Genomic DNA, 15455 nt, shown 5'->3' on the forward strand with positions numbered 1-15455 from the left:
CGATTCGATTCTTATATATAGAGCAAAACCACAGCCAATACATTTCTGAAAGTATAGTAACACGAAACTGAGAGCATTTGCGATGAATATTGTTGTAACATACAGCAAGTATAGACAGCCAGTTTATAGCTAGTATAGTACATACGATAAAACTAACCATACGGAAAACATATGCAACATACTCAAACACTCATTCACTTCTATATTTAAATAAATATCGATATTAAATCACTTACATGCTCATATAGCCCGGAGAAATTTTGACAGGACGTATAGCTTTTATTAAATTAAGTGCAAGAAATCTTTCCCGCCATGTTCTGTTTGATGTTTATCAAATGTTCTTTCCATAAACTCACACACGTTGCCCACAGCCAGATGGGTATAGGCCTATATATATATATATATTGAAACAAACTATAGCGGTTGAGATTCCTGTGATATAACATACGATTATACAATGTTTAGGCCTATCTTAGAAGTTTGGGAAACACGACAAGCCAATTGTCTACGTAAAGTCATATTGATTTTTATCAGTTATGAACTTATGAATGATTACGGATTATGCAAGAACGAAAAAAAAGAAAAATTAAAACACCAGAAGAAGAACGAAATAAAAAAAAAGAGGGATCAATGACTTCTTTCGAAAAATTAATCGACTGATGAATATGAAACAGTTTTGTGGTAAGCCACAAAACACATGTTAGATGCTTGCTGGAAGATGTAACGCCTAGACATAAAACAAGCAATGATAAGGCGATGAGTAAAATGAGTGAATATAGAATGTCTTTGAACTTATTATAGCAGTTGTTCTTTGGGTTCTTTGTTTTGTGGTTGTTTTTTTCTTATTGCTGTCAGGCTAAATGGAGAACATGATTACATTTTTAACATTTTTAACGAAAACCAATCGATTGACTGATTTACTTCAAAATACATCCACAATTTCCACATATAAGTTTACAATTTGCTCATGCCAATGGAAAAATTCCTTAAGAGTACCACCAAAACAGCTGGACTTGTTTGGCGTTCCATAGAACCAAATATATGTGGGTTTTTTGTCACAATGCTTGCCAAAGAGCGTGCCAAATGTAACTGCTGTCAAATGACATTGAAACCATGCATATTTATTACTGTATATATATATATATATATATCTCTTTATATATATATATATATATATATATATATATATATATATACATATACATATATACACATATACATACAAAAAACGCGTTTGCATAACCTATACATAACCTATGGCGAGCCATCGGGGCCATAACGGATATCTACTTTACGCGTGTTTGAAACAAAGAATCAGTGCAGTGTTTTTTTTTCACTAATTAGATACGTTTGTCAACGCGTCTATATACGAAGTTCTACATCTCTCAACCGAATTCCTGAGAAAGCGCGTCAGTTAGAAATTCGACGATTCGTAGATATACCGTAATCCAAAAGAACGCGTTCTCGAAAGCCGACGAATTGTACCAAGTGGACGTTATTTTCGACACATCTTCCAAAAACATTATATGATTAATAGATGAATAATCACCACCTTTGATCATGAATGCGGACCGAAAGTCAATATCCTTTTACAGTGCGTCTAGACGCATCCATAGAAGGAACTATCAATTAATTTGTCTTGATTGGTTTTATAGGTCTAGGTCAAATGGATATGATGATTTGGATCATTCATTCTCCCCAGTCAAGGTGGTATAGTACACATCAGGTCAAAATATACTTCAATTGCGTTTGTATTCAAATTACAGACATAAATACTATATGTTGCCAATGTGAGTTCAAAGAGCGGCTATTTTTGGGTTATTTCAACGGGAACCCAACTTCTGCTGAAACAGATGGGTAAGTAACCACCGTTCAGAATCACATATGTTCAAAATATTACATAGGCTATGTTTGCCTATAATGGACATATGTTCGTGAAAACATGCAGGTATACCACATGGTGTTTATGATGTCGTTAAGAGGTATACATTCATTAAGTTTTAAACTGTTGCATATATAACTACTCCTTCAATATATCTTTCAAAAGTACACTCTTGTGAAGCATGGATATCGTCTAAACAAGGACATAACCGTACTAATTTAAATAAATTGAGGGTCTTGTTTTTTTTTCTCAGCAGAAGTAGTACGATGGTTTCTCTGGACGGAACGACTATATATATACATATATATATATATATATATATATATATATTTATATATATATATATTTAAAACTATACATATATATATATATATATATATTATATATATATATATATATATATATATATATATATATATATATCGTCCGTTCCATGTATTGTTTTCTACAATAACATATTTCTTGTCATCTCTTGGTGGCGAGGGTTTAACACTGCATTCTTTGGGTCTAGTCATATCGACGACAGAAAACTATTCAGCAAGCCCTCGTTAAAACTGATAGAGAACTATTTTGAGGTGACAACAATAAAATCTCTCTCCCAGAAATCATCCCCTTTGGCCTTAACGCGATACTTACTCTTTGCCCTTTAGCAACCCCGGGCAGAAAATAGATATGTAGTAATTATTGCACTTTTACTCAAAGTTCAAATGCCGCAGGTAGGAAATAATCTGATAGCCCGAGGGAATCACCCCTTATCTGCCAAACAAATTCCATATAAAACAGTAGATATGTGGGTACAAAGGACTGTAAAAAAATAGCACTGCGTTTGTTTACTATAGGCTGTTTTTGGTGTAAATAAAACACCCACTCTTATATGATATTGTAATGGTGTAGGAATTGCCAAAATACTCGACGATATAATATATAATATAATATAATACTCGACAATAATTCGGAGGTTGAAGAAAACCCACTTTCTTGTTGCAAAATGCTATTCTAAAGTTACTATTAAACTGTCTCTTCTGAGATTTGCAAAGAAAAAAAAATATATATATATATATATTTAAGTACATACACTTTCCATTCCACTGCCTGGTATCGCTGAATAAGGTCCCACATTATATTATTATATCTATACATATTCATACTTACAATAGTTTCGGTTCTACGCAGGTTTTTCTTCACTTTTTTGTTTTTACATTTTTCTATCAAATTCATTTTACAAGTCCACATTTCTGCCTTTATTCCCACCTTCTCTGTATTGAACTTTTGTCATATTTAATTTTCCCTGACAACCTCTTGGAAAAGCGCGATGGAGATCAATCGATGAGCCTGATGTAAAATAGATGCTTTGGGCATCTCAGCCTCAATGACAATCTGACAACCTCTCTTTTGCCCTCCCCCCCCCCCCCCCCAAGATCACGACTTTTGTTAAATAACGTTCATGTTAATAGTAATCAACAATGTACCTTGGTGTCATAAATAGTTAACGTTATTAAAGCTTATGAGAAGAACAAAAAAAACGTCTAAGATTTATATGAAAAGTCGAGATAGATGTCAAAAATTATTACTCGGTTGTTAAAGTTTGACGTTGAAACGAAGAATTTGTCACGCAGTTATTTTATTGATTGACACTGATAAGCTTTTTTTTCTCTTTTTTTTTTTTTGATTTGTAGGTCTGTAAGATATGATTAGGGACGAGCGTGGCAAGAATTAAAATGTAAAAAAAAAATGAGTTTTGATTATCATAATGGTGTACGTCTAATGATTTATCTTCCAACATAAGTTATGAATATGTAAGACGTTATAAACAGGACGAGGAAGCGTCAAGGTAATTCGCGAAAAACATTCTGTATGGACAATGTTAGTGTAAGTATACGTATACAAGGTGAATTATTAGTCGACAATAGGGAAGGCATTAACGGATATGGAGTCTTACACTTTGTTGATTTCTCAATAATAGAAATCAAACATAACTCACATACGTTTGTTTAACCTTGAAACATATCGCTTCAAGGCTTATAGTTGTTTGGTTGTGTCAGTAGAGAGACAGCGAGAGAGATATATATATACGGGGGGGGGGGGGGGAGATCTTGAAAATATATTTAGATAATATGAGGCCTACTAATTACGTTGTTTCATGCATTGCAGATATAGATAGACGCTGAAATTTCCAGCTCAAATTAGTCTGGTTTCTCACGGCAACTCCTCAAGATGGAAAAATGCAATTCTGAGCCGTGTATACCCTAAATCTGATAAAGTCACTAGCACGAGACGTCAATTTGACATTGTGTCTTAAGGGAATGATTTACCAACATAAACACTGGCTTACTTACCTCTTAGATAAACCAAATGAAGTTGAAGGGAACGATGATGATGCAGCAGAAAATGAGAAGTACAGATGAAGATGACGATGTACTACCAAACGTGCAGTGATGAAGTAAAAATCACCGAAAAGGTAGAAACTTGACGAAAAGCCACCGTTTCATGCAAATTTACATATGCCATAATACAGTGGTTGCCGATGTGTCACGAGTTCAGAATAAGCCAACGTGTAGATTCAAGCAAAGCCAGTGGCGAAACAATCAATGTTTCATCAACAGATGGGTAACTAAGAGGAAATATTGTCCAGTGGTTGAGTACCTGCTACAACAATGGTCTTCTTTCAAGGTCCAATGAAGTGGATAGCCTAATTTCATCCCCTACACGAAGGTCGACTTCCTCTATATATCCTACCATTCAGCCTATATGTAGGCTATGACTTCCTTTCTATAGCCTACCATTCAGTCTATATGTATAGGCTATATATGCGTTCAGTATACGTGTCTGTTATTCTAATATATATAACGATCCTTCCATGAGTATATATAGAATGCTCAGTAAGCTATATAACAGTGCAGTCTATTCCCTGACACTAATACGGATTTAAAATGCTCCTCGACAACGGTCGATGACCAGTTTTATTAGCAATTAACATCTTCCGATGACTTCCATTAAATGGTAACTCTATACATCTTTTGTGTACAAACATCGTTTTGATGGCCTTCGTAAAGTAAACTATTTACAAATCTACCATCTATTCTATTTTTAAGTTTGACTGGTTTTTCATCTAAATTCAATCCATCGACAAATAATAGACGAATATTGCCTTTCCTTATAACTGTAAGAAAAGAAACCCTCTTTATCTACTGAGGTTTCACCTTTCCTCGCATAGAAGGATATATATATTACAAATATATAGATAAAACTACACGATTTACCATTCTTTCGATTAGTGTGTTTATGCGACACTCAAAGATCAATTTAAAATAATTGTTTTACTTAAACCAATCAAATATCCATCATGATATTTTCGGGGGAAAAAAAATCGTTTAAACAGAGCTTGTTAAACGAAACATGTTTGCCCAAAGCTAATCTTAAAAAGGCCTAATAGCTTGTTGCATTAATGATATATTGGAATTTATGCATATTATTTTCAAGAGACTGCGCATTGCAAAAATCAGTGACGTCATACACAGATTAAAATGAGCATAATTTTTTTTACTGTTTTAAATATAAACCAAGTTAAAGGTAAGATATCTTCTATCGATAAATGTTGCTCATGTCGTAATAAATAACAATAAGTTTTATTTGAACAATACAAAGCAGTGACGTGAAATAATTATGACAAATAAACGGTATATTTTCAGTCGATGTAATTTTAGAAAATGTTAAAGGAGTGGTGGCGTTACACAGATATACTATGCGCCCCTGATAATCGTCAACAAACGTGGTCTCTATTTCGGCATTCCATACGTCCAAGTTAAAAATAAACTGACAGTTAACTTTACAATAATTTTACAGATGGATTATTTTTCAAAAATTTGTGTATGAGCTTCTTTTCCCTTGAGTTTACTTTTTCTTTTTCTTTTTCTTCTTCTTCTTCTTTTTTTTTTTTTATAAATTTCATAAATTAGTTGCCAAAGAAGATAAAAAATATTTAAGAGAAAATTGAAAGGATGTGGTCAAGCTTGTCTCCTTGCCGTCTTCAATTATCTGTTCATTTTTCAAAATATGCTTTGTTTATTATGAAAATCATAAATTAAAGGAAAAGCAATATCTAATTTCGTTAATTACACGTGACGTCAGGAAAAGAAACAATAGAATACAAACAAACAGAAACAAGACGGCCAGGCCAGTGAGGTCAGATGCTCTTAATTATGTTTCCTAATAAGACTCTGACCGATTCCTTTTAATCACAAAATTTAAGGGATCATTTTTGACCAGGTTTTGCTCTAATTCCGTTGAATGTCAGAGTTGATTGTAAGTTAAGATGATGTCGCGCAAATGCAGACCTTTTTGTCTCTTCAAAGAGGACCACAGAAGGTCTAAAAGAGGTAAATTGTTTTAATTTGTGCAATCTATGCCGTGTATACAATAAGAAACCTTTTCATAGGTGCATAAACGTTCATGCTGCCGAAACACGCTGCAGGAAATATGCACATTCAGAGAAATATGTGCATTCAGAGAATACTCTATTACAATTTAAATTTCTACTATTGCACTCAGTAAAAGTAACTTAAAGTAAAACAAAAAAAGCTTATCAAATATTAGTTTATCCAACAATACATTAGAATACGTACATGAAATATCCAAAACAATTCGGGTATCCAGTTTGGACAATTATTAAGCGATATTCTACGGGAGTTAAACGGACATTTGTAGATTAGAATATCATGTTTGACCATTACATTGGATAAAATGTGAACCCTTTTTTTTGGCAACATATAAGTATGGCCTTGATTGAATTATATGAGTCTAATCATACATATTCTATAGCACAAGTTTACTAAGTGAACACGTATTTTAACGTGTGTCAAAACTGGTTATGCATAGACCTTTTTTTCTGTTTAAAAAAAAAAGAGTTTTTAATAATGTCTATGTGTAGGAGTTGGAAAAAGAGGAAAATTGTCATATGATAAGGCTTTGTCTTATTTTTATCCTGCGATGCATGAAGGACTATTTATAATCCTTAGACAAGATTAACTCAGATTAAGAACAGATTTAGACGGCCAAGAGAGTTCATTTTAAGTTTACATACAAAAAAAAAGGGCGACAACTTACAGTAAGAGTGACACAGGACACACGAGTTTGCTGGAACAAGAGAAAATCCGTCAAGTGTCAGAAACATGCGAGTTGGAGCCAACAAAATCAAATTAAAACTGCAGAATGTTATCCTGAATTTTAATCTCTAATGCACTCTGTATAGAAAGTTTTAAAGTTCGGTTACCAGAAGACGCTTGGTTTTATATCAGGCTTGGAGAGAACCCTTACTGTGCATTTGTTTATTGTGGTTACTACGTTATAGGTAGCAATTAAAGATGAAGGAAAACAAAAAATGGGAATTAAAACATCTTCTTCGTCTATGTGCAGGAATGTCATACGTTCAAGTCTGATTTGATGTTTTTTAGTAACAGTCAAAACAAAAACCGAGAGACAATCGTTGTGAATAAAACAGCATATAACTTTTGCTCTTCAGTATTATATATACGATGGGGTGCATATCTTTTAACTAAACGATTGTTACCTTTGGCTTTTATTATAAGTCCTACAAATTTTCCAGTTTTTACAAGCCATGGATGGTGTTTATCGTAAAAGAAGGGCAAAGGAGAGGAAATTACAAGGGCATTCGGCAACTGATTTCAAGAAGCCGATCCCATCTGGATACAAAATTTTTATTCCAAAGAGTGAAATTTAACTCTTTGTGCTTCCCGGGATGGAACACTCATTTAAGAAATTAAATTCTGCTGCTTTCGATATAAGAGTGAAGTCCTCTTAAGTTAGATTCAAACAGAGAGAAAATAACCTCTATTTTAAGAGCTACCCTTTCAGAAAGTGACTCATCGGTGAAAGTGACTTTTTACTCATTTTAAGCTAATTACCAGTCTTGGGATTAAAGAGTGCCTGTTGCGTAAACGAGAGTAACATGTTGTTTGTCTTTTTATATACGCACTGAGTGTCGTCTACTGCCAATAAAGGTGAGAATTTTAAAATTGACACTTTCTGACCTATTTCTGGAGGGAGCACGTGATGCCAATCGTAAACAATTACCCAAAACTTGTAAGCCAACACGTAAAGCAAACTATGGGCTGGCTTTCTCCTCTTTTCTGGGTAAATTTAATTATCTTGCTGGACAACCTCGCCATGCGTGGCACATTGCAATGAACTTTATAAGTGAAAGAAAAACTAAAACCTTGATGAGATGATAGAACTTCAGGCATAAGCTAGCTTCCCGGGGTCAAAGGTCAAAATAAAAATATCATTTTTTTACGGAGGGATGGGGAAGGGGGGGGGAGTGCGAATTTACAAGTCACCACTGACAGTTCATATGAATCGAGAAAGCTTACGTTAGTTTCAAGACTATAATTTCTTGCGGTGGCATTTCGACAATTTATTAGTTTTAGTTAAATTTTCGATAATTTATTTTTGCGGGCACTAATTTTCCAAAGTTTGACCTCACAAATTTGACAAATTTTAGGATTGTGATAAGTCCGACAAATTTGGTCCAAATTTACAAACTTGAGTATTAAAGCAATTTTGTTTACTATGTTAAATGGGGTGATTCTTGGCTGTAACAGGTTTCACCCTGCTGTTCACAGGACAGAGGGTGAGAGGTGAAGGGGAGGGGTGAGATGGGCCACCCATATCAGATATTTTAATGTCACTTAAGCGAATAATTGGCACAAATTCATCGCCGAGATGGAACTAAATATTTCAAAATGACTAGCTCTTTAGAACATTTGGTATTGTTAATGTCTACAACGGTGGGTTTCGATTGACACCCACCCCCACCCGTTCCCCCCCCCCCCCTCGTTCCTCGCGCCTACAGTCATTAAGACATGTATATAAATAATTCTCTACGCAACACTGTTAAGAGCCTCTAATCTTTGAACGAGATGTATAGTGTTCTCTCTAATCAAAATCCTTGCATGGTCATAATTATGATCACAATTACAACTCATAGAGAGGGTATATACTTTTAATTTTTGGAGCTTTTGTACAAAATAAAAATGTTATAAATATGAGGTTTGACGATTGCGATAGACTTTTATGTATTCCCTATTTTTATTCATTTTTTGACTAAGTGATGAAGAAATTTACTATTACGTTAAAGTAGCACGAGACGACATTACAATTATGTAATGCTGGCATATAATATACAGGGTGGCACCATTTGGGTTAAACGTTGGCATTCAGCCAAGCCGGAGTATACTGGATCACCTTGGCATATAGTCCTACACAGAATCAGACATTAGCCGTTACGTGGAACAAGCGTATCCCATACATACACAGAGATTAACAAACATAGTATCAGATATGTTAACTTTACATTAACAATGCGAATTACCAATCTTATGCAACCATTTCCATGCATTCTTGGCGTTCCATACCAGCTGACCATTCAGTTAACGAACGGAGATCGCAAGAGAAAGCACAACCAGTGACTGGCTATGCCTTCTTTCTTTTCTTATTAACAAGCTCTTACCTCTTTCCAGATGGGGGGGGGGGGGGCTGACAGAAAAAAATTCAGTTTCATTGTTTCCAAACAAGATCTCAAAGAATTGCTACATTTTTTCTTTTATATCTTGCTTTGTTTTGTTTTGCCCCTCACGCCCCTCCTTCACCCCTCCCTCCCGCTCTCACCCCTCACACCCCCTCACGCCCTTCAGGCCCCACGTTTGGCATAAGAGTCACCAGCTTGTCTGTGTGTGAGCACATAACCAACATTTTCAAACTAAGATATCATAAAGTGAAACTATTCATTATTGATCGTGCATTGTTAGGCCTGGGGTTTTGCAAAAGGGACCCCCCCCCCTTTTTTTTTGTTGAAGAATCCATTTTCCATAAGTATATCAATGAAAATGAGATTACAGTTAAATACATTATTCTCACTGGGCCCCTATTGCTCCCGGCATTAAGACTGTATCCCCTACCACAATTCTTGTCAAGTGTTGACACTTCTAGGGGCCACAAGAGACCAGAAGAGGGTGGTAGGAGGGGTGAGAGGTTCTTTTTATGATGTATACCACCTAAGATAATTAATGCTCTGCTCTATAGAGTCCGCAACAGTCATCTCTGGGCCGTCAAATATACTTGAAAAATCCAAGAATAACAAGTAGTTATATTTCAACTTTCAAGTGAATTGCATTTTACAGACACCTCTCAAACAAAGTTTTCCGACACTGTTGTAAATTGAATCTCTATTTCAACACTGCATATTCCCCAATGTCTGGTAATAATTTTGATAAGTTGGAAAGTAGTATTGAAAAATTTTTTACGTCATCTTAGTCCGTCAGCTTAGGAGAATGCAATACTGGTGACATTTAAGAATATTCTTATATATAGACGCTGAAGTGGTTGGTAAGAGCAACTCCTGGGCACCACACAAAATTATGTAGAGACACGAGTATAAGAGAATAAAAAAAATCTTGTGTACTTTCTTACAAGTTTAAAGAGTGTCAAACTTCCACCACGGTTGAATGTTATTACTAGAAGATAAAGCAAAGCGAATAACATTGTCGAGACTATCCCTGAGGATTTTTCATTACCATTTTCTTTTTCTTCTCTGAAAATATTCTCAGACCAAGAATCTTCTTATGCAGTTTAAATCCAAACGCCAATTTGTACAGAGAGGTATGGAAAGGATTTCTTTCTAAATTAGACTTTTAGATATTAAATAAATGACGTCACTGGGTGTTGTTTTTGGTATCAACGAATCTGGAGAAGGTTAAAGTTAAAGTAACTGTTTACGTTGAATTTGATTGAACTTGATCAAACAAAGACATCCTCCGAAAACTTCGTAAAAATTTTTTTTTAAAAAATCAGTAATGAGGACCGATAATAAAGGATCCGATTCGATTTTGAAGAAAAAAAACGTCGCCCGAAAACTGTAACATTAATGACGTCATAAAGAGCTAATGAAAGAAATGTTTCTTAAATTTTGCTAATTTCTGTAAATTTCTTACAGTATAAATCACCACTGCAGCAAAGTAAGGTTAATTTCCAATGCTATAAAACCACTCTATACTGTCACCACATACCGTGCTTCAAAGCACTCGTATTGACATTATGAACAGTTCCTAACCTTTATCTTATAGAAAATATGATATTCATACTGCTCATACTGTCAGTTCAAGTGCTCTGAAGCATGACATGGGAGAGTACAGTTTATCAGAAATTGTCTCAATTGGTGTATATAGTGTACTTAGACCAATGTGAGTTATAACGCGTGAATATATACGGAATAGAAGAATTTAACCTGACACTCCAACGAAATTCAAAAGGTTCGCTTTAAGTGAAGGCTACTTATCGAAATGGTCCAAAAATCCTTCACAACTTCAGCTCTGTGACATCTCAAGAATGGAAACAGCTATTTGAATGAGAGTGAAAACCCTATTCAGTGCATTGTCGCGACTTAAGTTGAGCAATTTAGGGGCAGAAATTAGGGGGATTTATTTTACTTCGTCTATAGATCAGCCCCGCAATAGGTCAAAGAATTACCATAATGCACTAATGGGCAGTTTGCCATTTACGGCTGTTTTTTTTTTCTTATTATACAAGAAGAGCAATTATGTTGCTATTTATAGTATCTAAATACGACACATTTAGGCAGTTTTTTGGTAGAAAGGGGCTAAAAAACTGAAATTGATTCATGTAGTTTGGTCTCGGTTTTGTGATGGTTTGGTCCCTGTGATCTGATTCGTTTGTATCAATTAAAAACTTCTACAACGATTTCATTATGTTTTTGTTACACTATATTACTGTACCAGAGGTTCTAACTATGTGTTAAAATCCTACCCAAGAGAGAAGGCGATTCGGCCTACAATCCTTCGCTAATCGGGTATATCCGTGGGATATTTAAGGCATTATGCATTGAGCACCCTGCCGGCCATTATTGCTACACCTACTTGATCTACTTCCAACCCTTACAGTGATCTACTTCCAACCCTGAGAGTGATCTACTTCCCTTACAGTGATATACTTCCAAACCTGGCAGTGATCTACTTCCAACCCTTATAGTGATCTACTTCCAATCTTACAGTGATCACCTTCCAACCATTACAGTTATCGTATCTACTTCCAACCAGTATAGTTATCGTATCTACTTCCAACCCTTAATGTGATCTACTTCCAACCCTGAGAGAGATCTACTTCCAACCCTGACAGTGATATACTTCCAACCCTTAACGTGATCTACTTCCAACCGTTACATTTATCGTATCTACTGTACTTCCAACCCTTAATGTGATCTACTCCCAACCCTTACAGTGATCTACTTCCAACCCTGACAGTGATCTACTTCCAATCATTACAGTTATCGTATCTACTTCCAACCCTTAATGTGATCTACTTCCAAGCATTACAGTTATCTACTTCCAACCCTGACAGTGATCTACTTCCAACCCTTACATTTATCGTATATACTTCCAACCCTTAATGTGATCTACTCCCAACCCTTACATTGATCTACTTCCAAACCTGACAGTGATCTACCTCCAGCCCTGACAGTGATCTACTTCCAAACCTTACAGTGGTCTTCTTCCATCATTTTCAGTGATCTACTTCCATCCCTTTCAGTGATCTACTTCCAACCTTTACAGTAATCTACCTCCAACCCTGACAATGATCTACTTTCAACCCTTACAGTGTTCTACTTCCAACACTTACAGTGTTTTAATATTGACAGTTTTGCACCCACACCAAAAAATTAATGATCATTGCTAGCACAAATCGACCCCATCCTATCCAATCTTCCCAAATTACCTCCTTCACCCACCCCCTATCTTGCAAGTGCAGGATCCCCCCCCATCCACCTCTTCATCTTGCACACTCCCCTTCCCCTGTAAAATCATGCGTGGTTAACGAAAAACAAATTTTAGACCTCTCTGCGAACAAATTCTTGAGAACCAATTTGTAATAAATTAATTATATTGAAAACAAAAGATATAAACTAACTCTTTTTCAGAATATATGTCCTTTGCCAAGGTCCACAATACTGACTGACCAATTCCGCAATGGTCACGTGATGTTACAGAGCCAATCAACCTTGTCCGTGAATGTGATTTAATAAGGAAGAGGCGTGTGAGTTTCGATTATTATCATTTGAATTTGCATATTTCGTTGCTACAAAATAAATATTATATTTGGTGTACGCAGAATTGGAACTCTAGCATAAACCAATTTGATGGTTGGAGGAGGGGGGAGGGTGGGTCATAAATAACAAAAGATAATAGATAACTTTGTATTCAACCATCAGGAAAGTTAGTTGACATTTTAGGATAACTGTTAACTTCAGAATTTATCACTTGTAAAGAAATGACGTTATCATGCCCTGCGAGATCAATATTATGAAATCAGAAATGACGTAATTATACTAACGGACGCCATGATTGCAGAAAAAAAAAGGCAAATTTCGTCATCTCTCACACCGTATGGTGATTGGGCTTAGTGAAGGGCACTTCGTAAGCAGGTCAAGCGGGGGTAAGGGGTGAGGTGGGGTTGGTATACATGGGTGGGTGGGGATATCAGGACTTACACCACCGTTTATGAACGGATTTGAAGTAAACCATTTGCCGCAATCAAGAAGCTTAAAGAAGGCTTAATACCAATAAACCGGTTCCGACATAGTTCCATTACACAATTTCAACATCAGTCTCTTCGCCATATTGGAAAAAAAGTGGCAGACACAATAAAGGTTTCTATGCCTCTTAAGTTTGCCTACTATCCCTAAACTACGACCCAACCCATCCTACACCTATCACCGCCCATCCCACCCCCCTTCCCTGGTTCCCCTTCCCATTCCCCCTCCCTTACCCTCCCCTCCTCAGTGAACGTAAAAGAATACCTTACCTCAAAACTCTAGCGGTAAAACTCTCTTGAAAACAGCAGTGTAGGCATATCGAGCTTCACAAGATCTTCCTAGCTTCTATTAAAGCCATCTTCTTCCAAATGGATTAAATCTAAATGTTCACTTGTTGGAAGAGTCAGTCACTCCTTATACAATCACCAGGCCTCAGCTAAAGTAACGGCTTCTCTTTCCATGTATACGTGATAGCAAAAGAAGAACAAAACTATCCCAGATGATAACGCTGGTATACGTCTTGACTAGCTGGAAAATATAGAGACACAACAGGAGATATAGCAGTATACACTCAACAAGGCTGCCGTCAAGGCCGGTTGAAAAGCTGTTAGATAGAAACCCTGAACAAAAACATAGCAACAACGTAAAATGCGTTCTTCTTCATCTGATTATAACAAAAGGAACGTTATACAATCCACGAACACATTTTTCAAAGAAAAAAAAAAGGGTGTTATATAACTGACATTCTTTTCTCGTATACTTGCAAAAGGTGTCACAATAACAATAACATCTTGAGAGAGATTGAGAGATCTCCATTAAACCAAAAATAAAATTCATATGTATACTAACCTTAAGTCACATAGGACACTTCGCAATGCACTCAACCGTGGTAATACTATATACGTTGGTCTTCTATACTTTACGATCGGTCCTCTATTGACAAAAAAGGCACTTCGCTAATGAATCCATACACAACTGTGTTGTATACTGACACTGATATTAAGTATATATCTCTTCCCCTAGTATAGGCTCCTCTGAACTCTCCGTTTAATTTTTCCCCCCTGAAGAGATCTCGAATTGCTCTAAAAGTTCAGGTAAACAGACAACAAATAGACACACATGTTAGGAGACACATCAAAAGGTGACCCGTACCTACAAGGATTGTTGACAGCTAGAAACTGTTGGCGCTACCAAGACTTCAAGTCGACACACAAGCACAATCCGTTTTGAAAAACCCTTGCAAAGAAGAGAGCTCCTCGCAATATTTCGAGATTGCGCTCTCACCAGCTGTGTCTTACTTTTAAATATTCGGTATGGAGTTCATACGTTGGTTTAAATACCTACGGAGGCCGATACACACGATAAAATGTGTGACCACGCTTTAGTTGTGTAACAATATATATATATATATATATATTGTTACACAACTAAAGCGTGGTCACACATTTTATCGTGTGTATCGGCATATATGTATATGTATATGTATATATATATATATATATATATATATATATATATATATATATATATATATATATATATATTTACGTCGACTGTGTAATATTGGCTCGGAATAAGTAAACAATAATCTGAAACAGTTGAAAACAAACAGCGAAATTATCTAACTTGCTTATGAAGCTATACAGTATATAGTCCAGGGGTTCTAAAGAGGCGTTCCGTTGGCCAGACCCGGCCCGCGCGCAACCCCACTCCGGCCAACATCGTTTTACTGACGGGGTATATGACTGTCCCCTTTAAGGAATAAGTTAGCCTGGGCACCTTGCCGGCATATACCACGAGCAATTGCTTAATCTATAAATATAGTGGGAAACTGGTTTTCTCCCTCTCTCCACCTCTCTCCTCCCACTTCTCCACCCACCACCCTTTCTCTTTCTCTGGCCCTTTTACTCATATTATTGTTTCTTTCTCTCGGCTTTCGCGGAATAATAATTG

At 36.0% G+C, this 15455-nt stretch overlaps 1 protein-coding gene across 6 annotated transcripts in view; it reads right to left on the reverse strand.

Moving 5' to 3' along the window:
* The window catches only part of LOC139958802 (PDF receptor-like), a 57094-nt gene extending 42288 nt beyond the window's left edge, over positions 1–14806 (reverse strand). For 2 of the 6 annotated variants that reach the window (XM_071956143.1, XM_071956142.1), the window contains exon 1: positions 6986–7147. In XM_071956143.1, the coding sequence (XP_071812244.1) occupies positions 6986–7052 (67 nt within the window). In that variant the 5' untranslated portion in view covers positions 7053–7147. Of the gene's footprint in view, positions 1–4218; positions 4361–6985; positions 7148–13771; positions 14123–14351 lie in introns of those variants that run through there. The other 4 variants (XM_071956146.1, XM_071956144.1, XM_071956145.1 and 1 more) reach the window with 4 other exon arrangements.
* Between the last annotated feature and the right edge of the window lie 649 nt (positions 14807–15455).

This window comes from Apostichopus japonicus, chromosome 18, assembly GCF_037975245.1.
Source record: "Apostichopus japonicus isolate 1M-3 chromosome 18, ASM3797524v1, whole genome shotgun sequence".
Classification (NCBI taxonomy): Eukaryota; Metazoa; Echinodermata; class Holothuroidea; order Aspidochirotida; family Stichopodidae; genus Apostichopus; species Apostichopus japonicus.